The following is a 23,486-nucleotide window of genomic DNA, read 5'->3' on the forward strand; positions in this document are numbered from 1 at the left end:
TCAAATCCGATAGTTCAGATTTTTTGCAGACTTGTTTACGTATAATGTTGCCCCAAACTTGTTAACTTTGTCAAAAATTGAAAACGCCGCAAAAATTGCGGTATTTATTCCGATTTGGGTGATTTTAAACCTAAAGGACTAATTTTTGGTAGTACCTTCTCAGGACATTTTTAAAGTACATTAAATTTTCTACAATACGAGAGTAGATTTGTCTCTAGACCTACTAGTTTCCGACCTCTAGTTACCTGAAAAGGTACTATCAAAAGCTAGTCTTTTAGAGTTTTAATCGCCCAAATCTGAAAAAAACCGAAATTACCGCGCGTTTTTCGATTTTTGAAAACTTGATTTCATCCCTGGAGGTCACAAACTTGGATTATTTATTGGGCACATCATAATATAAACAAGTCTGCAAAAAATCAGAACAACCAGATTTGAAGCATGTTACGCTAATGTATAAAGTTACTGTTTTGCTACGTTTGTTGACGCTTCTTTTGTGTAAAAAGGACTGATCCATTTCATTTTTGATCTGCTGCCATTATATTAACTGCTGCTTACATTACAATCACGCCTTTGATTTTGAGCATTTTATTGCCTTTGGTAACATTGCACATATACTACTACTTTACAATTTTAACTGTTTTGAAACATATAAAACTGACATTCGACAACTTTTTAGTGTAAACAATAATGCACTGCACATAACATGTTAAATGATACACATATAATCATTGTGTTACTGTTCTTTAATTTTTAAGTAAGGTTTTTGAGAGCGTCCTTTCTCATACTCTCTAATAACCCAAAAAGCTGTTCTAATTATCCCAATGCACCTTATTGAGTTATACAGTAGTTTTATCGTGTAATTGCCACCATAAATACTACAACTTCTCGCTAGCTAAGCCTTACCCCAAGGCCCGGCAAACCCTGTACGCTGAGTACGATAGCGAGTTAGCGTTATGTTTTATACAATGTTCTTGTCTTCCAATACAAAGCAACGCAGCATACAGTGTCAACCAGAGAACCCTTGGCCTTAGAATCTTTATTTAAACAATAGACACAGCCGGACGTTGCAATCATAGCCAACGTGATTATAGGTACCTACGGGTACCTAATAATACGATTTTTTTGGAATGTCAGTATCATTTATGTTAAGAGGATAGGCCACGGCCACTTCTCCATCCAAACGTAGTCCCCATTTCCTTTTTACATATTTTGATGTATATATTAACCATAGCTAATTATACATGCTAATACATACACTATGCCCCTATGTTTGACTTATTTAGATTTTTTATTTGTGTAAAAAATAGGAGCGAAAAACAGATTTCATCAAAAAAATTTATACTCCTAATTTTTATAATAACTAAAGATTCGAAAATATCAAACATAGGGCCATAGCTGTGATTGATATCAAAGAGAATTTATTTGAAACAGAGCTGTATTGACAAAGAAAACTTTGTAGCCACGTAAATTTACTGCCATGTTTCGACACATGGTTAAAACTTTTAGAACGCCATTTGACAATGATTCTTATTCTTTTAGAGCTATGTGTTACATTAGTTAAATATCAAAAAGTGGCGCCATCTTACCGGGCCTAACCTAATGGTTATGGCGCCATCGCTCAAAACGACCTTTGATCGATTAGTTGGCGCCTCTTTTTGATATTTAACAAATTTAACACATATCAGTAACAGAACAAGGATTAAAGTCAAATGGCGTTCTAAATTAAAGTTATAATCATGTGTCGAAAGATGGCAGTAAATTTAATGTGGCTACAAAGTTTTCTTTGACTATACACCTCTATTTTAAATTCTCTTTGTTGATATACAATAAACTATGTCAAAATATTTTTAATAATATTAATATCCGGAAAGGAAAATGAGGACTACGTTTATATGAAAATGCGGTTTCGGGGCGGCCATGGCCTGTCTTCTTAAGTTGATGATTATTTTCATCACTTTATATTATAAATCATAATATAACTAAATTACTAGTTCGTTTTTCATTAAACGAAATGTGTGTTCGTATCTTACAATAACTGCGCTGGGTTGGCGCTATTGATGCATTGCTTGTGTTGTTAGTACGCGGAGTCGGACCAAGTTAACTCTGCACAGACTTTTCAATAACAAAGCGTGGCAGTGTGACACTAAACGTTAAATATCTATGATAATAATGCGTTCTTAACTTGTTATCTCCACACTTTGTTTTGTCATACTCGGTGGATAGTTCGACGGACTCTATCTAATTGATTTTTTTAATTGAGCACTATGATGAGATATTGTTTTGTTGTGCACTTTGGCATTTTGAACAGCTTAAAGGTTTGTGTGAGAAGTGAATCTTGTATTTTCGGCGCTGTTCATCTCCATACATTTTGCGGTAACTCTGATTGTCAGTGATCACAAAACATATGGCGCAGTACAGCGACATCTGTTTTGGATGTCAAACTTAGGGGCACTTTACCTCTCTATTACAATCAATTCTCTTTGATACAGATAATGATATCCATAATTACAGTTACCAGATCACGATTTCTTTATTTATAAGTTTTTATTTTAAGTGTTTTTACCACTCGTGATTTTTTTAAATAGTTAACACATTTCAAATTAGGAAACCAAACGGCAATTAAAATTAACCATCAAAATAAAGATAACTAGCGAGGAGAGAACTGGCACAAGAACAATCTAGGCTCTGACCACGCTAGCTTTGCATCAACTTGGCAGTAAGAATGCATACGTATCCCTCCATCTATTGGTACTGGACGAAGTAATAATCATTATTTCATAGAAGTTTGACGTTTAAAATAACACTTGCTCTGAGTGTGCTATCAAAATCGTTGCAGATTTGTCTTGGTCTGACTCTATTACCTTTTGACGTATATACATACTTAAGCATGGTTTGCCACGATTCACGCGATTTCATAGGTAATGTCACGTCGAGCTCGATTGACCTTGGTACAACAGAGTCCTTTCCAATAGACTAAAGTGTCATAGTGTCATTATAAACGTTATATTTCCATAGGAATTTGACATTCATGATGGCATTGCAAATGTCACGCAGCTTAGTCCGACTCTATGAAATCGCGCGATTATTTAGTCGAAAGTGCAAAACGCAAGAAAAGGTCAAATACGGCGTCGTCTGAGGGCTTCTCTACACGATGGCCCATCGTAGGCCAGTCTAAGGGACGCAGCTATGCATCCCTCTAACGCATAAATGCGTCCCTTGGACTGGCCTGCGCTGGGCCATCGTGTAGAGGAGCCATGAAACAAAAGATTAATAATCTTTGTGTTCATAAGATAAATTTAAGAAGTGGAGCCACTGATATTTTTGATGCATGGGAATTTGGGTCGGCGACTTATGAGGTTAATAGATTTAGATTAAGTTTTTTTTTCATAATATTAAATTATAATATAAATTATATCAAGCTACTCTATATGAATTTATATTATGATCGTTAACTATTTATTATATACAATGTCAAGACAGAAAAAAGCATCAAATGCCAATAGCAAAATAAATTCATCACAATGTCAAATAAATATTGGAAAATAATTATACAATGCCAAATAAAATACTTACGGAAAAAATGTCAGTATGGCTACTTACCTATAACTTAACAAATAAATAAATAAATATTATAGAACATTATTACACAATTTGATTAGAGTTCCATAGAAAGCTCAATAAGACTTGTGTTATGGGTACTTAGACAACGATATATATAATATGGAGAAAAGCCCATGATCGGGAACTTTGGAGAAACTTGGGGGAGGCCTATGCTGGAAAGCAAGACAATCTCGGCTCCGATGTCTGAAACTGAGCATCGATATATAGTAATAGTTTTAAAGTATAAGATAAGTGAAACTAGGAAATAAGATGTTTATTATATTTTTGTAAACTAGAATAAGATTGTTAAATAAAGGCTTATTGAATTGTATTGAATATATAATATATAATTATTTATAAATACATAAACAAACCCATAACAGGAACAAATATCTCTTACCAGGATAATTGTTTAAGGTTAGGTTCTAAGTCAAGTTTGGTATCATTTTTAACTAAATCAAAGATATAGACGTAGATTTAAGCTTAAGGCTAACTAGAACCCCAAATTCATCATTTTTCTTAGTGAGCTAACATAACCCACTTGTCAGCGAAGGCGTCGTCTGAGGTTAATGATAGGTTCTAAATCAAGTTTGGCAAACATGTAGACGTAGATTTCCTCTAAATCGGTTGAGCAGTATACAAACCTACACTTGCTTTTTCACTTTTAAGGGAAAATTTTGGGATAAAAACTATCTCATGTTCATTCTCGAGACTCAAACTATCTTTATACCATATTTAACCTAAATTGGTTCAGCGATTTTAGCGTGAAGACGAATAAAAAAAAATGTGGTTATTTTCATATTTTATATATTTTTACTGCGGAATGGTGTCAATATGATACTGTAAATGAATTCGGCATCCCCGATTTATACGAAAATGATACCAAACTTGGCCTAGTAGTAGTATATAATATAGATATAAAGATAAAGTTGAGAGCCCCCCCCCCCCCTTAAAAATTTACATCAAAAATCTTAGTGGCTCCAATTCTTAAAACCATTCTTGGTTTCTAAAGACTTTATGAGACTTCACAAAACGCCGTATTTTATGAGCTGCACTTTCGACTAATTGGTAGTAAAATATATAAGACGTGCTGAGCCCCTAGTGTAAATTTATTCGATTTCGTAACGTGACGTACGCGTTTGCGTTAAGTCTCATTTAGTATTATGGGATCTTGAGTTTCCAAAACGTCCCGTTTGGCGCGCTGTTTCTAAATCTCGTACAAAATGAGAAAATGACACTTAAAGCAAACGCGTACGTCACGTTTCGCTATCGAATAAATTTACACTAGGGGCTCCTATTTCGCCATTTTGACAGTTAGTACTGTGTCTGACATCGTCGTTGATGTCTGCGTGATTGCAGTAGGTATTATTTCAGGCGCGGGTATGGTATTATGTAATATGTACTCGTATAAAAATAATCTAAAAAAAAAAGACAACAGTTTTTGGCAACAGTCATCGCTAAAGAAAACGATCTCTTCCATCTAAAACTTTGGAACTAAGGACAAGGACAGTTTAATAATATGTATTACGGATTTGAAAAAATATATAAATATGTAAGTATTATGTAAGTATAGTAAACTGCACGGTGAATATATAAAATAATACGTAATATATTTGCGGGAATGGGATGGTAATATATAAACTTATTGAGAAGAAATAATAAATGCTTAAAGGATGACTCACGCTAGACCGGCCCGGGGCCGGGGCCGGAGCATCCGGCGCTTCGTTTTCTACAGAAAGCACCACGTGATCACCGATCAGCCATCATATAAAATGACGTGTCGGTCTAGCGTGAGTCAACCCTAAGGATGAGTCACGCTACAACGGTCCGGGCCTGGGCCGGGGCGCCCGACACTTCTTTTTCTATGACAGGTGACGGTGATCACGTGATGCTTACTATAGAAAAGCGAAGTGCCGTGCGCCCCGGCCCGGGCCCGAACCGTTGTAGCGTGACTCATCCTTTAAATGAAAGTTCTCTAATATAATCTATTTCAGCTAAGATGTTTTGGTTTAGGAAATCTACGGTGTCATATGAATGTTTGTAAGTTTATGTGTACTTAATCGTTTTTATTTACCGAAATCGTAGGTACATTATCACTCTTTTGTAAAACGAAAAGGCTTGATTTTGTTTGGCTTGTGTTGTAACAGTACTAAAGAAATAGGGAAAATAGACAAATCATACATATATGTAGTTATTCTTTTTTGATGTCCGAATGCTATCATCCGAATGTATCATTTTTATAGATGTTAACATCTATAAAAATTATAGGCAAGTACTCAATGTGAGGGTTAAACAGTATAAGTATCTCTAAGGTCACCAATGTCACCATCAGATAAGAACAACCAACCAGAACCGAACAGGAGAACCGAGGTATAATTACGATTTGGGGTAAATGCGCTTTCTCTAAACTGACTAACAGACAGCGTTCGATGATTTTATCCCTCAACATCTCGACTGACATTTTGATATTTATTTAAGGTTAGTTTTATTGTTCCGTACCCAGAAGGTAAAAAGGGACCCTATTACTAAGACTCCGCTGTCCGTCCGTCTGTAACCAGGCTGTATCTTATGAACCGTGATAGACAGTTGAAATATTCACAGAATCACAGATGATGTATTTCTGTTGCCGGTATAACAACAAATATTAAAAAGTACGGAACCCTCGGTGGGCGAGTCCGACTCGCACTTGTCCGATTTTTTTATAGTTAGAAAGATATACTGGGAGAGGACTGTAACAGGAGCAATACATTTGTTCAGCGATTGTTAAAAATAACTTGTGTTATGACTTCTAGTACACTTTAAAGTTTATTAAGTTTATTCTAGACGCAATGTATTGTTAATTTTGGTCTCCTACTCGTACCAGTCACGTCATTACGTCAGTACCAGATACGTCATTTAAAAAAAATCCGTCTAGTATCCTAAGCTGCAGGGTGTACTGAATCATCAGTACTTAAACCCATGACGTTATTTTCTGGTCAAGTCGCAGTCGATTAAAATGTTAATATTGGGTTAGATCACGTACAAATGTATAGTTAAAAGTGGAATTCATATTCCTACAAGTTTCCTATTAAGAGAATGTCGCCTGGAAGTGTATAAGCGTTAAACTTCGATTCAGCAAGTATTTTCTATAACAAGATGTATTTTTTCCGCAAAGATATCAAGGACATTTTTGTGTAGAATTTAATAAGCTTTAAAGTTGCCATACACTATATTTTCACAAAGAATGTAGATTTAGAGTAAAACGTGAATTTCTCCTGGATGGTACACATTTTCTAAGATGGCTGCGATTCCTCGAGGTCCGCAAAGGTCAAATGGTGTGGGCATAAAAAAGGGGACTTTAATTAATATACATACCAAATTTCATGACTGTTCTAGAGATTGCGAGGTTGGTCTTAATCCGATTGTGCTAATGATAAATTGATGATAGCGTACAATTGAAGATAATATTTAATTTGTATGAAAAATAAGAAAACTAAAGACTTCATAATTTTTAAATTTATTTAACAAAAGTGCTCTACCGTTTGAAGAGTAAAATCTATATTTTAACTATTTGCTCGTATTACTGGTCCCACATGGTACCTATATACCGTAAGAGTAGCACATACGGGTCCTTTTATGGATTTCGCTAACTTCAAGAGAACTTTCCTTAGTTAAATTATATGTTGTCTCTAAGATTCCGATAACGGTTCCATTAACAGTTCCACTTTACCTTGAGCATTAAATCATTACAAAGAAACCTGTACAAAGGAAAAAATGCCTTACATAACGACTAACTAAAGGAGTTTAGTTATGGTCTTCATCAGCAGTGCACTTCTCAAATGCACAGCATGTTAAAATGACATTTACCAATTAGAATCATTAATTAATATAATTTTCCATCGTTAGCATCATATGTGATGACTGAACTTATTATTGACGAGGTATAGATATTTTTCAAACATATACCAATGTTAATTATGGTTTCGCGCCATGAAACTCCATAGTAGTCATAGTGACGTGACGCACGCATCTGGGTGTCGTCTGGAGAGTGAAAATACGGTAGCCCCCATTCGGTTCGGGATAGACGGAGTTCTGAGGTAGCACGTAAGTTTTGAGGTAATTTAATAAAAATAATATAATAAAAAACATTCAACCGTATTATAAACCTTGTTAGAATTTTTGAAGTCTCTCAAAAGATCTACCGTTGTAAAATTTAATTAATTATTTAAAGTATTTAAACGGTAAGCACGAATAATTTCGTACATTGACCCGCTATTTGCTATCTCTATCGCACGCGATAACTATGTATATTGCTGTGTCCCGCTCGCGGTATACTCTTGGCTCGTCTCAGTCGTTTTTTGTCACGTTCTTAAATTCGTCCCTTTCTGCTTTCGTCACCCATTCTTCATTCGTCACTGTCGATATTTGGCTATTTCTTATTCCGACTTAGTTCGGTATTCGTCAACATCATCTTTAGGCATGTTCAATGTTAGTCTATGTTGTTTTTAGACTCACTCGTTATTCGTATTTTTTTTCACGGCACGTTCGTTGTTGGTCCTATTCGATTTTTGGCAAGTTCTTAATTCATCTTATTCTGCATTCGTCACTTACGCTGGAAGTCTTTGTCATCTTTGGTCATGTTTGCTGTTTGTCTTTTCCTAGCGTAGCGTTGGGTATTAGTAATGAAGGAAGCCATAAACAAGAAACTTTATGTTTTCATTTCCTGATGTTATCGCCTACATTTCGGAACTGATTTGAAACAATATACAGGATGGAAAGATCGAATGCCACACAAATGGCAACTGCCTTAATCATTGTAAATAGCACATTATGTGTAAAGGAGACCTACCAGTCACGGGACAGTAGTGTCCGGACCTTTGGAAGGCGTTAGCTTCGTTATTATTATGCTTTGTAATTTTTCATTCATGCCGCCTAAAACAAACCAATAAACTATATAGTCAAATAGTGAGTGGGGCGAATATCGAAAGAGATAAACAGAGAATGTGTTCAACAAAGTAAATAATAAATAAATAATAAATAAATAAATATTATAGGACATTATTACACAAATTGACTAAGTCCCACAGTAAGCTCAATAAGGCTTGTGTTGAGGGTACTTAGACAACGATATATATAATATATAAATATTTATAAATACTTAAATACATAGAAAACACCCATGACTCAGGAACAAATATCCATGCTCATCACACGAATAAATGCCCTTACCAGGATTTGAACCCGGGACCATCGGCTTCATAGGCAGGGTCACTACCCACTAGGCCAAACCGGTCGTCGTGTGTCTAAAAACAACATAGACTAACATTGAACAAGCCGAAAGATGATGTTGACGAATACCGAACTAAGCCGGAATAAGAAATAGCCAAATATCGACAGTGACGAATGAAGAATGGGTTACGAAAGCAGAAACGGACGAATTTAAGAACGTGACAAAAAACGACTGAGACGAGCCAAGAGTATACCCCGCTCGCACAGTGGCAGTAATCGCCGGCATCATCAGCGGGACAGCAAGATAATTATGTGCATGCGATAAAGATAGAAAAAGACGGGTCAATGTATCAATTTTTTTGTGCTTAGCATCCTTACTTTAATATGTATTTTGAAAACTAAACATTTAGCCTTAATTAGCTAATAATCGTGTGTCTTAGTCTGACATGTGTAAGAAAGGGGTAAAACATAAATTATTAACTCATTGAGTCTTGTAACGCATTTGTGAACATGGGCGTTAGTTTCCATGTATGTACCAGAGTTAATGGAATCCTAGAAAAATATCCGCTATAATAGGTGTATGATGGGAGTGTTACTATTTTATTAGATAATATATATACATTTATAAAACCCAAATTCAGGAAAATTATATTCAACAGGAAACCGAATCTTACAAAATTGATATATCGACTGAGAAAAAAAGTTTGATGTTTACGGAAATACGTTTTCTAACTGGAATATAATTTATATACAAATTAGCTAAGTAAAATGTCATCATTTATTTTAAATGGTGAACAATAATGAAGTAAATCTTACAATGTTCATTTTCATTTTTCAGAATTTTATGATACATTTTTATTCTTTAGGTACTTGACTGCACTCCTACTAAATACATGTCATGTCACATCCGATGTTCTACTGTTTAAAATACAATACTGACTAGGTACCTACAATAATCACCAAACATTGGGTACAGCTTGCAGGCGATCGTCGTCACTAGTTAGGAATAGGTACCGATATATTTTTGTCATATCATGTAACAACTATTTCAATGAATTGCTTTAAGAAGCTTATAAAACACTGGAGGTTGTATGTGGATCAGATATTTCAGGCAAAGAAAATAGACATTGAATAACGGACACGCATTTTTTACCGTCTCTTTCCCTTGATAGTAGTTTATGCAATAGCTATTTTTAAGCTTATATTACAACCTAAAGCTGTGTATCTTTTTGCAGAAAACGACGGCAATAAATGCAAGCTTGTAATTCAAGGTGCCTTACCTTGAATGCTATGTTTTATATTATTGTGTAAGTTTCAGTGTTTTTATTAGCTTCTTGCAAATTACCTTATCGTTGCGCTCCAAAACCAAGTCAACGCCACGGCGAAACCTGCTGTGGCCTATAGATAGATATACGCGCGAATACGTACATACTTACTTTCTTTTGCCTACACGATATTTATACATTAAAAATTAATACCATTAAAATTTTATTGTAATCCTAAATAAATAATTCTACTTAATTAATGAGTATCTATTATTTACAACATTCTTTGATAAAAGACTAGTCTTGCGTTTCACAATTCACTCTTTATTTTTTCTCACAATAAAAACAATTTAACTAGGGAAGTTGGCAACCATAACATTTTGTCTCTTTACTCGTCTTGATACTTGATTTACGCGGTTTGATATAGATATTACATAAAAACAAAAATGTAAGAAGCATAATCGTAAAGTTATTAGTATACGCAATGGAAATATATTACTTACAGAGACCTTCCACATAAATTATTTTAACGGAAAACATAATTATACATTCTTGGTGGTTGTATAGCTGTAGGAATTCATTATTAATTGGAACAAGTGACTGTGGATTCGACATTGTTTATTTACAAGCCGAGGTTCGATTTGTATTTTTTTCCTAGTCCAATATGTCAAAGGAATAAATACACATTTATTTTACATATAATTCTTACAATATACAAAATACCCTTCACAGTCAACAGCGTTACATTGTCGCTAATTCCCCTCCCCCCCACAAGGTTGCTACTCTGAGAAACCCTCTTCAATACCCATTCACTTTGGTTTTTGTTTGTTTTCCAGTCAACTGAACCTTATCAATACCACAGACCAGGTGTACCGAGAACCGTCCTCGTGGGCATTATAACAAGTGTTTGGCAAAATATAGCTAATAACGAGTTAAAAGTTAACCGTAGGTACATAGACAAGAGAAGCGTAAAAAATTATAAATAATAATTAACAAAAAGTATATCCATATTACAGTCGTCGTTTGGTGTATCGTCGAATTATATGGCTGGTCATGCGTAGTGCGGATACGAGCCCAGATGCGACGTCACGTGGGGTGGGGCCATAGAGTGGGGGGAGTAGAGGTTGCTCCCCCCACCGCCCCAGTTGCTCCACGACGCCGACGGGAAAATCGACGCTGCAACAATAGTTTGCCAGCTTACTTGGTAGAAAGAGGATCAATACACGCCAGCGAAATTGTTAGTTGACAACCACCCGACGTATGAGAAGAGAGTTTTATAACTGTTCCAAATTGTGAAAATCGCCGGGTAAAAGATACAAAACATGTTTAAAAACACAACAATAAAAGTCGATAAAATTCACAAAAAGATACACTCGCATAAAATATATATTCTGCATGACGCACCAAAATTATTTCTTATTTAAATTTATTCATTGGGTACCTAAATAAATTACTGAAAATAATACTGGTCTACATTCTTAACTTTATATTTCATCAGTATATTTAATCAGGTCGAATAGAGTTTAACACAGCCTTCCATTAAGTCAAGAGTGCTAAATCGAGTCGTGCCACTGACAACCCATTTCGAGTACCGTGCCAATATTTGCACAAGTGAGTGTACCGCCGTATTAGCACTGAGAAATGCAGATTCTCTCAAGTGCGTATTGCGTTTGAAGGGTGCATGACATTAACTCTATCATTATACCACTTACAAGTATGTTGACATGTTTTTTTAGCAGTCGCACTTTGAGTAAAGAAATGATTTTGGCACGTAGCATTAGTTCGCATTGAATAAATTTCGCTTAGAGCCGTTATTATAATAGTGTGTCTAGTTACCTGTTGATGTTGGCATGGCTGCGTGGGGAGCCATAAACGACGAGAGCTTTGCCGAGTGGTGGTAAGAGCTCATGAAAAGATCGCTTTGATATTTATATGCCGGATCGCTCGCCGCCGGTTGCGTGGCCGCTGCTAGCCCTTGGAAGTCGAATTTATAGGCATAGCGTTTGCCATGGACCTTAGTCATGATGTTCTTGTCATAGTAGTATCTGGACAAAGGTGAAATATTAGAAACGATCTATCAAAACACAAAAAAATATTCTATATACACTGTCGCTTTAGGGTGAACTCGCACAGCAAATTAAACGGGTACCCGACAAGTCGCTTAGCAACACGTTTCGATCTAGGTCTATGTTACCTGAGGGCCCTGCTCAGTTTGTCGTAGTTCATGTTGGGCTTGGACTTGCGCTCGCCCCACCGACGCGCCACCTCATCCGGGTCGGTCAGCTTGAACTCGCCGTTGGTGCCTTCCCAGGTGATGCAGCCTGCGTTGCTCGAGTCACTCAAAAGTTCCAGCAGGAACTGCCAGAGTTGTATTTGACCTGACCCTGAAATTAAAAGCGTAATAAGTTACAGTTCAGTCATATATTTCATATATTTTTGAGTTGCTACTACAAAAATGAATCAGAGTAGGTACCAGCTGCTAAAACACAGTGGCAGTGCTATGTTGCTATATTGTCGCAATGCGACCTGGGATTTGATAGCAGCACTTAAACGATTTTTAAAGCGTTTAAATAAGCGACAAGCTACTTTTGCTAATCGCAGTCATTAGCGTGGTGAGTGATGGCCGTCCCAAACCCTATCATTAGGTACCGCACATAAAATGAGCATTTCACCGCGCCCCCGGCGACTTGCCCTCGATATTTACTCGCAATGATTCAGATTCATTCAGACATTATTAAATATACTGAAGACCCGGTATAGAAGATATAGAAAACTACGCAGGCTAAGAAATAGATTTGCGTTAGATTTTTAGTTATAGCGCCACAAGGTAGCTTATGCTACCTACTTTCTCTTTACTCCAGGTTACCTTAAATTTGAACTTAAATATTTGAACTACGTCGCTATTCATGAATGTTGGGCCATCATTCTCATGCTACCGTGAAACGATCATGGAGCGTACAAAGATGAAAAGTGCACTCCCAGTTGACCCTAACACCTCACTTCTCATTTCGCTGGATCGATTAAGTTTTATATTAATATAAGAAAATGTAACGTACCTAAATATAGTTTTAAAAGTACGCAAAATCGTGGCAAATATATCCACAAGCGTAAAATCAAACCAAGATAAGTTGGCAGCGGTTTTGACAGCCTAGATAGTGCAAGTGTTATTTTAAACGTCAAACTTCTATGAAATTATGACTATGGAAGGTAGAGGTAAGGAACGCAATCTCCATAACCAGAACTGATGCAAGTGTCCAGTTGTCAGCTATAAACAATAATAGTTCCAAATCTCTCCAGAGTAGCGCTAGAGTAGCTAAGAACCTAGGCGTTATTGACGGAGTGAAGTGCGCTGTCTATGATTCCATTTTTTTCAAGTATTCTAGGTATTGTAGCGCCACCTATTTAAGGTTTTTTGATGACACTTTTTGGTATATGGAGATTTCATTCCTTACCTCCACCTTCCATAATTATGACGTTTACTTAACACCAAAGAGATTTTGAAATAGAGGTGTATTGTCAAAGAAAACTTTATAGCGACGTAAATTTACTACCATCTTTCGACACATAATTAAAAATTTTAGAACGCCATTTGACTTTGATCCTTATTCTTATACTGATATGAGTTAAATTTGTTAAATACCAAAGAGTGGCGCCATCTTATAGTATAGATCTGAGGCCAAAGGTATAGCAGCATCGTTTCGAGCGAGGGCGCCATAACCTTTAGGTAGTGCCCGGTAAGATGGCGTCACTTTTAGATATTTAACAAATTGAACACATATTAGTGAAAGAATAAGGATCAAAGTCAAATGGCGTTCTAAAAGTTTTAATTATGTGTCGAAAGATGGCAGTAAATTTACGTCGCTACAATGTTTTCTTTTACATCTCTATTTCAAATTCTCTTTGTTAAATCTCTGCCAACTTAGCTTGGTCTCTAGGTACAAAGTGATTAAATGCAAACCGTGGTTTAATTTAACTGGTAGGTTGAAATTAGAAGCGGTTATATTCGATTTGTAATTAGAAGCAATTATATATTCGATGTGTGTTTGTTTAATCGTATATAGTTTGTTTGCCTTTCGTGCCGTTAAACCTTTGGATCATAATTCAGCTTTTTGTAGGAAAGAAGATATTTTAAATTGTAAATGTATAATACGAGTAAATAGCACGAGAAGAAAACAACAAGTTTGATTCTACAGTTAATAGCACATAAATAACTATAATCATTATACGAAAGTGTTATTTACCCACATTTTTAATAAGTACATATTACCTACTTACACAAAAAATATGAAACTTTAATGAAAGTGAACAAATTGTGGCATAAAGGATCCGTTGCCAATTACGGGCACTCGGTATGAAGTGTAAAATGACAGTATTCCCCTTCAAGCTTTGGTAGATGCAGTCGGCAAATGCACCACCAAGCGTGAGCTGCTCGCAGCGCAGGCCGCAGATGGTTTATTATTACAATAGTTTTGCACAACTTTTAGTGTGCGTTCGAATTGGCATGTGAGAGTTTATCCCACTTTTTAGGAACATAGTGAAACAAATAAAAAAAACATTTTTAATTTTCCGTGTTAGCCTTGTTTATAACTATTCCTGAAATCGACGATAGCGTAAGTAGTTCCCGGGATCTTTAGAGTAACAGACAGACGGATAGAGTCGTAACAAGTTGTTCCTTTTTACCTTATGGTATGGAAACCTAAAAACAAAAGTCGGTGACAAAACGTGCCTCGATGCCACGATGCCTCTTTTCTTAAAGATGTTTGTATTGCGTACCTACTAACTATCTTAAAATTTTATTTTCATTCCAACTATTTCATAAAGTTCAGATAAATGATCGTATACTTTACGTGTTATCGTTTCAGATTAAACTAGCGCAGAAAACTATCCGAAAAAAGGCATAGAAAGTGAAGCATAAGCCACTGTGTAACGCTTGATCGAAGGCCCATGTAAGTAGAAGATTTAGTATTCGACATTGGTTTACTTATGTTCGGGGTGACGTAGGAGCATGTCGCGATATTGGGCGGGCTTGTTCAAGCCCGCACGACTGGCGAGGAAGCCCAGTCGAGTGTAACGGGCCGTGCCCGACTGGCGGAACAGAGTGTATTACGTTTGTATTTATACATCACTGATACAATGGAAAAATAAAGCGTATACTATACCTACTCTTGAGCAACAGCGATTTCTTTTTGCGCATTCAACGGAAGTTACATATGCGGTGTAGCGGCTTCGCAAGTGACATCATGCTATATTATAATCGTGAAACTTGCAAATGTACCGCTTTTATTTAAATGGTTATAACTTATAAAATAAAAGTAGGTACTTGTAATGCATGGGTTGATTTGAGTTGGTGAAAGGTTGGTAAGGGTAGGACTATAGGTAGGCATTTACTGAATAAATTAGAGCTACATTTTCGTCATAAAAATTGGCATTTACCCTTTTTAGGGTTACGTAGTCAACTAGGAACCCCTATAGTTTTGCCGTGTCCATCTGTCTGTCCGCGGTGTTGCTTCAGGCATGAATATATAAACCAATCAATTAAAAAAAGAGGTAAAATAAAATCACAAATGTTGTGGGAAGTCGTTGGATAGGTCTTCCAAAAAGAATAGGGGTCTTCAACAACCATTTCTTGATAAAATTAATATAAAAAGAAATAACCGCTACGAAAGGAAAAAATGGGTAAGAAATCAAAATCAAAATCAAAATCAAAATAGTTTATTAATACAGTGAAACTTATAATTAAAACAAGGTTAAGTAAACTTATTCCAGTTAAACACTGCTAAATGTTGTATCAAGTTATAGAAATTGCCCGTGACACCTGCACTAGGCTATGCCTGTCTCGCAGGATGGCACTTTTCCTAGTTTGCCAGTTTTTATTGACTATAGGCGCTAAAGAATTCACTATCAGCTAAAAATAACAAATTGCATGCTACATTACAGTTAACTACAAATTATACGACAATTTATGTCTTGTATTTTTAACAATAAAAAATAAAATTAAAAATTAGTGCTAATCAATTACAAAGAAAAAGAACCAAGGCAAGGAATTTGGAGGAATTATGAGTACGTATTTGAGGAAGAGTACGTGTATGTTATGTGTATGTGTGTGTGTGTGTGTGTGTGTGTGTCTATTAGTATGTTAATATTTTTTCTGTTTCAACATAATTTAGAGTGCTTAACCATATTTTGACTTTATATTGAGCCTCTCTTACCGAGCAGGTTTTAATGTCGCAATTTTTGTTGACTATCTTGTATACTGCTAAATGATTGTGTATACCAAATCTTTTAGCAAAGTGTGACTTAAGTGCAGGTAAGGGAAAGACAAAGTTGCGTTTTTTCAGTAATTGTTCATAATTAGGCATATTAAGTATATGTTTGTGTGCTATGATAGAACTACGTAATATGAAAAGTTGGCGTACAGTGAGGACCTCACTTTCTGTATACAAGCATTGAGTTGAGAATCTTCTCGATTTTGAAAAAATAACCTTTAGTAACGATCGTTGGGCTCTCTCTAGAAGAATTAGATAAGTGCTTGCTGCACTACCCCACACTGAGATGCAATACGTTATTACGGACTGAGCTAGAACAATATAAGTCGATTTAAGCAGTGGCTTATCCATGACATCTCGAAGATTTTTAAAGGTATATATTAATTTCCTGACACGATTCGCTGTGGCTTGTATGTGCTCTGTAAAGTTGAGTTTCTCGTCTAGGATAATACCTAAATATTTTATAGACGAAGCTCTTTCTATAGATTGACAATCACATGGCGTCTGGTTAACAGTGCACGAGTGAACTTTTAAGACTTTTAGAGATTGCGGAGCGGAAGCAGCTGTTTTGTGGAAACATAAATATTTAATTTTGTCTGCATTCAGGGTCAGTAAATTGTTTTGAAGCCATTTTGTCACCGAAGCTAGACCGCTTTCTGCAGAGGTGATTACTTCATCCCACGAAGCACCGTGAAATAGGATTGCCGTGTCGTCTGCGTAGCATACAATGTCTGCATTAATCAAGTCCAAGAAAGTCAGATCGTTAATGTAGATCAGGAACAAAGTTGGGCCAAGTATACTGCCTTGTGGCACACCAAAAGTTATTTGTCTAAGATTACTGACTTGTTCATTAACCCTGACACATTGTGTGCGACCCGACAAGTAGCTATGCATCCATTTTAATGGAGTTCCTCGTATCCCGGACATCTCCAATTTCCTAATCAAGATAGGGATCGACACAGTGTCGAAGGCTTTGGCTAGGTCAAGGAACACTCCGACACAGGTCTTTCCTTGATCTAAATGCTCAGCGACCTTGTCTGTCAATTGAGATATAGCACCTTCGGTAGATTTCCCGTTTCTGAATCCAAATTGCTTTTGCGACAATATATTATTTTTTTCTAGGAAATTGATTACGCGATTACGATTAGAAATGATGTAATAAATCGTGAAAATAGCACTTAATAAAGACATTCAATGCAAACTATAGCAAACATGATCAGTTTTCATAAAGATGACCGAGGGATAAACACTAACGAATGTAATGTAAATTTACAGTACATGTGGTGCTACTTTACCCTGTCGAAAATTTAAAGGGCCATATGTACTGTAAAACGTTGTACTCCCTTCGGTCGTGTTTTAATTCATCGTCACTCGTTTCGAATTTCCTCTTCTTCGCACTTGTATCGTAATGTACTAAAATATTTGTCCAATGTCTTCGACGAATCATTTTTGCAGCAGGATGGAAAAATATTTGAAACACATTGGAGGAGTGTATAAGTACCTCCTCACATCACCGATCAATACGGCTTGGTCCATTTTAAAAACGATTGGTAGATTATAACATAATTATTTTAAAAAATGCATCTTTGTTTTGAAGTTCAATAAGTCGTGTTTAATTGACAATCTCAAAGACAATATTATCGTCGTGATAAATGGCAGCATTTCACATATTGCGCCTTAGATATGGTAAAATCACAACATTTTTTTATCTTCTTCCTCGCGTTGTCCCGGCATATTGCCACGGCTCATGGCAGCCAAATCATTTATAAAATTTCAGGTTTTATTAAAATGAAATATTGTCATTATATGATCGTGGCTCCTACATTTTTTTTAAGTTTCTGTTTTATTTTGCAATATAACAGCAGTTCCCTAAAAAGGTAGTATATAAGTACACTGCATTATTATACTTCTGGAATTTTGTTAAAAATTAGTTATTAATAATTACTTTGTCTAATCTCGATCTCGAGTCTGGCTGTTGAGACCTCGAAAGACTTACTCGATTCAACTTTTTCGCGCGAGATATCGAATCGCCAATCATGGTTTTAGATTGCATTCTCTAATTAGTCACCAGTAGGTAAACAAACTCTTCGGTTTTGCAATACAATTTTAAACAGATATGGATATAAGAAAAAGAGAATAGAGATACATCTATTATTCGGTATCTATATATGGGTAGTAAGTAACATGTAAGCAATAAAAGCCAATGCCGATTGAATGATCTTGAGCCACATTCGTTGCATAGTGACAACTCGCCTTGATCTATTGTTAGATCGCGACGCGCGTATGATGAGTGATAGTAAGGTGCCTGGGATATTCATCTATTGGATATGTATGTTCTCATATTTATTAGTGACTGTAGAAATGGCAAATAGGTAAAAGAACAGCAGTGGAAAAGTTTGTATTATAAATCAATCTGATGGGCGAAGAATAACAAACGTTTTAGTTATGAATTTGTAGATGATTGCAGTAGGTGAACAGCAAACAGGCATAAGCGTGTGCCGTGTAAGCTATTTTGTTATGGAAAGTTAGAAAAGTCAAGACAGGTAAATTACACGGTACGGGAGTCCGTCCATGGGAACTTTGACTCGCAATTAGTGTTCGGGTCTGCCACGTGGCTTTAATTGTCTTTATGCGTTTAAATTGCAGGCAGTCAGCGGGGAGATTGATTCAGGGGTACAGTCATAAAAAAACTTAATTATTTAAGTAAATAATATGGTTCTTTCCTACTAGTCAAATTACTTTTATTTTTCGAACTATCGTAACGATTAGCCACTATGGAACTTATGAAAACTGAATTGTGACGTCACGGTCAAGTCACCTACTTTATTAATTCTATCCTTAAATAGAAATTGTGTCAAAAATATCAACTCTCTACGTTTTTCTAATAATTGTCTTGTGCTTTACTTCGTCCATGGTGTGAAATAATTTACTTTAAACACAGGAAACAACCCTATTGTACCATATTAATGATTATGAAACTTAGATTTCCAGAAATTATACTGAAAAGTGGAAGAAGCGGTGGTGGCCGAGTGGATATGACGTCCGGCTTTCAATCCGGAGGTCGTGGGTTCAAATCCTGGCTCGTACCAATGAGTTTTTCGGAACTTATGTACGAAATATCATTTGATATTTACCACTAGCTTTTCGGTGAAGGAAAACATCGTGAGGAAACCTGCATACATCTGCGAAGAAATTCAAAGGTGTATGTGAAGTCCCCAATCCGCATTGGGCTAGCGTGGGGACTATAGCCCGAGCCCTCTCGCGCATGAGAGGAGGCCTGTGCCCAGCAGTGGGACGTATATAGGCTGAATTATTATTATTATACTGAAAAGTAAATAATATAAATAATTTATCAATATCATGTATTTAGATTTATCAATCTGAAATAATCGAAGAGCACTTAAAATCTATTACGTATATTTATCTACAAAAGTAATCTATACCACCCTGTGTTGAACCTCTAACTGTTATAAGTGACTTAATATAGATAAAATATCAGCAATTTACATAAAATAAGGTGGCATGATAAGTGACTGCCGCACCCCTATCCGACGAACCGCCGTCGTTAGCCTATTAACATTTGACTTTCATACAGGTTTACAAACTTAAATATATTATGAAACAAGCTATATTACACCTTTTGTTCGTGTAATAAGAATTTTGAAATGCGTAAATAAATTGATGGAATTTTAAGTACCGATTACAGAGAGATAGTGCATACAGTTACGTGGCGTACTGTTCCCACACGTACTGTGCTTTATCGGCGATCTATGTTGCATGTGGCCGAACAATTTGACTTGATTTATTTACAATTTAACCTTAGCGAGTGGTTTTAGCAGTGTCATTTTATTATGTTTTTTTTTATTTGTACGACTACTGATATAGGGCAGTCTATATTTTTCAGCGAGATGAAAATTGATAAAATGAGACAATGTTTCTTAGAGAAAGCTTGAAAACGAAGCAGTTCAAGGATCATTTAACGCCGTGCGCCATACACTCGTAAACCTGAAATCCCTTGAATGGGGTTTGTTATCGCGATCTCGCGTGCTCGCGCCGCGTGAGACCTGGTCACCCTACTTTCTCAGAGGTCAGCCTGCAGGTCACCCCTGGCCACTTTCACCTTGCCAGATATGAATTAGTCAGGATTGGATAATGAGAAATTTGATTTCAGTCGTTATTTTTAGCCCTTACTATAAAAGTGTGCCCGAGTTAGGTGTAGTTTTTATTATTTTTATGCAAACACAATTGTTACAAATGTGCCGATTGCGACCCCGTTATCCTTGGAGCTTATAGTAAGTATCTGAGGCTCTGTTATTTACTCGTAGATCTAAAAATATTTTGAAGCTCTCTCTTCAATTAAATTGCAGGTACCTACTCACTTAGTTAAATGAATGTTGCAGGAAAGACAAGTGAAACAGTACAGAAAAGACCTGTTTAGGTGATAGAAGTATGTTTTCATCAATTTCTTAAATCCTGTTTCAGTCGGACAGATGCCGATTGAGTGCTGACTGCATTTCTAATACGCAGTACTAAGCGATCTTCCTTTTTATTTTACAAACATTACCAAGTACTTTTTTAGGGTTCCGTACCAAAAAGGTACAAAAGGAACACTTATGGGGCGACTCTGTCCGTCCGTACGTCTGACTGTCATAACGCGAACCACTGAACCACTCGAGAACCACCCACCACCACTTAAGCTATCGATTTGAAATTTGGAATAGTTATCTATCAACAACGCTAACCCAGAAGTATTTTTTTTTAAATTACCTGAATTCGCCAGACGACTACTCGTTGGACCAAACATTTGATAAGGATCTGGAACAAACAAAACAATATTAACAATGCATTTCTTGTTGTAATCAGTCGTGTATTGGTTAGATATTTTAACACGATTCATTTGTTAGATAGTCATCTCACCTAATTTTGACGGTTGCCTTTTTCATAAATAATTGCCCGAAACCATCTAGAGACTTTTTTTGGACTATTTTTCAAAGTAAATTACTCTGATAATTTGCAATGATAGTGAACCTTTGAACTGGTCATTCAGTAGGAACTCAAATACATTTTCCCATTGCATTGTCTCTCATTGGAATTCCAACACTGTAGACATGGTTATCTCTAGATCCTGCTTTTCACGCCTGTGATACATAGGCCTACTATAGACGCGTCGAAAGATAACGTTGTCCATGGCGACCGCGCCGACAACAGCGCCCACGAAAAAACTCCGATACAGTGCATAGATTGCATTTCAAACAGGTATAATGAGAAGGGGACCTGCACCTGCCTGAATTTGCATAGATAGGCCTGCAGTAAGTTTCTGAATGTCGTTTTGCGAAGGAGTGCATGCCGTAGATTCCATGGTACTATAGTAGAGTGGTAAGATAAGCCTCACTGCGATGATCGTAGAATAAATCTTCTACGAATAAATTTCTACAAAATAAGTGTTTTAAAACTTCAAACGCGGCGGAACATATTTTTATTAACGTTGTAGTCACTGAACACTAGCCATAATCAAAAAGTTGTAATATTTAATTGTACTTGCTCGGTCTTTTTACATTCGAGATCATAAACGTTCTCCTTTATCATATTCATTAAAAGCGTAATACATGCGCTAGCGGCCGTTTCTATGCAAATTATCAATACAATAAAATTGAAACAAAGGCGTCCCCCTAACGACAATTTGCGCCTTTGTTAATGTAATAATAAAATAGTAATTTTTAACGACACTTGAATTAGCTCTCGGATTGTAAAGTGGGGTGTTTGTGACGAATTTTCGGCGGCGGAGCCGATGTATTTTATAACGACACTAATTCTGGGGTTGTGAATGTTTGTTGGTCAAGCTAAATTAATGCATTTTGAGCAAACGTCGGTATATATTATTGGATATGATAAGATACCAACAGCTGTTTTTCGCTGCTGCCCCACGCCAAGCACAGTACGCAAGCCATTTATTCTAAATAAGAGGTGGTCCATACGAGGTGGCTCCAAAGGATGTTTCTGCTTCAGTTTAGTCACGGCAAGAGTCTCGAAGGACTATAGTACCAGGGCAGCAGGGAGGGCGGCCCTATGTTTTAAATTGTCGTAAATGGGCATAATATTCACGACGGTACAAGCGTCTATACGTACGGTAATCTCTTAGGTACCGGGATCTATGCGAGTTTGCCACCAACATTGTAAAAATAGGTAATTTTTTTGCTTTCGGTTGGTCAAATCTCACGCTAATAATGACGTGTTTGTACACGCGAACGCGGTCTGGCTGTTCTACGTTTTCATAAAACACACATTAGAATAATTTTCTTTTTACCCTATTCCGCCAACTGACGTCTAAATAGGTGAGGAATGCTATTTAGTGAGACCACTTAGTTAACATGAGTTACTCGTAATGCAACTTTATCGTTATGTCTTCACTCAGAGTAGTGTAACATTTTTTTTAACCAACTATTTGTATGAGTTTTTTAACCAACTAGTTTCAAATGTTACTTCAAAGAGGTTTTATCACACCAAACATAATTTATAGATTAAATTATCTCGTAAATTACATTAATGAATAAACATAACATTTTATCGATTTGATCTCCATCCGTCGAATAGAAATACGAAAATATTAGCTTTTTACATTTTTTTAATTGGCCGTTTGTCGATTTCGTTCGCGCCTTTGCCTTGCGCGCGCATTGGACGTCGTGCGTAAAAAAAATAATGCGCCTTCCGTTTTCTGCATTTGTCATTAAATTGGAATACTTTTGCATGTTTTTAGTTTATATATTGACGAAAATGTAATTTTCAAGCATTGAAATTTGATTGACGCTGCCTGTAATACTAAGAGCTGAGAACGATAGCCTTTGACCATCAAAATCGGGTGAAAAATAATTGGCGGCATATGAAAATCAGCAAAAACGCCCAGTCTTTCTTGGAAAACGTGTTGGTAGCTTACTTCAATGAACTGGCAAATAAGTGCCTACAAGCCCAGCACGCTTTGGTGCAATTATTTGATGATAAAACTGTACCTGTAAGCACCATTTTGAAAATTGTACTTTAACTGTTTGGACAAAAAAAAAATTATAGGTTTTGTTTTTTCCTCGCAAGTGTGTTGAAAAACGTCGTATGAAACGCGTGTGCATTGGTCATTACCCTCATCGGCTTTCTTATT

General features: G+C 36.3%; 1 protein-coding gene across 3 annotated transcripts in view; it reads right to left on the minus strand.

The window, feature by feature from the left end:
- Window positions 1-10,376: 10,376 nt before the first annotated feature.
- LOC133527480 (DNA-binding protein D-ETS-3) overlaps window positions 10,377-23,486 on the minus strand; it is a 109,871-nt gene continuing 96,761 nt past the window's right edge. For all 3 annotated transcript variants that reach the window (XM_061864514.1, XM_061864506.1, XM_061864523.1), the window contains 4 exons: window positions 21,107-21,154; window positions 12,268-12,457; window positions 11,910-12,118; window positions 10,377-11,249 (listed from right to left, as the gene is read on the minus strand). In XM_061864514.1, coding sequence (XP_061720498.1) covers window positions 11,125-11,249; window positions 11,910-12,118; window positions 12,268-12,457; window positions 21,107-21,154 — 572 coding nt within the window. In that variant the 3' untranslated portion in view covers window positions 10,377-11,124. The remainder of the gene's footprint in view (window positions 11,250-11,909; window positions 12,119-12,267; window positions 12,458-21,106; window positions 21,155-23,486) is intronic.

This window comes from Cydia pomonella, chromosome 1 (assembly GCF_033807575.1).
Source record: "Cydia pomonella isolate Wapato2018A chromosome 1, ilCydPomo1, whole genome shotgun sequence".
In the NCBI taxonomy this organism is placed as follows: domain Eukaryota; kingdom Metazoa; phylum Arthropoda; class Insecta; order Lepidoptera; family Tortricidae; genus Cydia; species Cydia pomonella.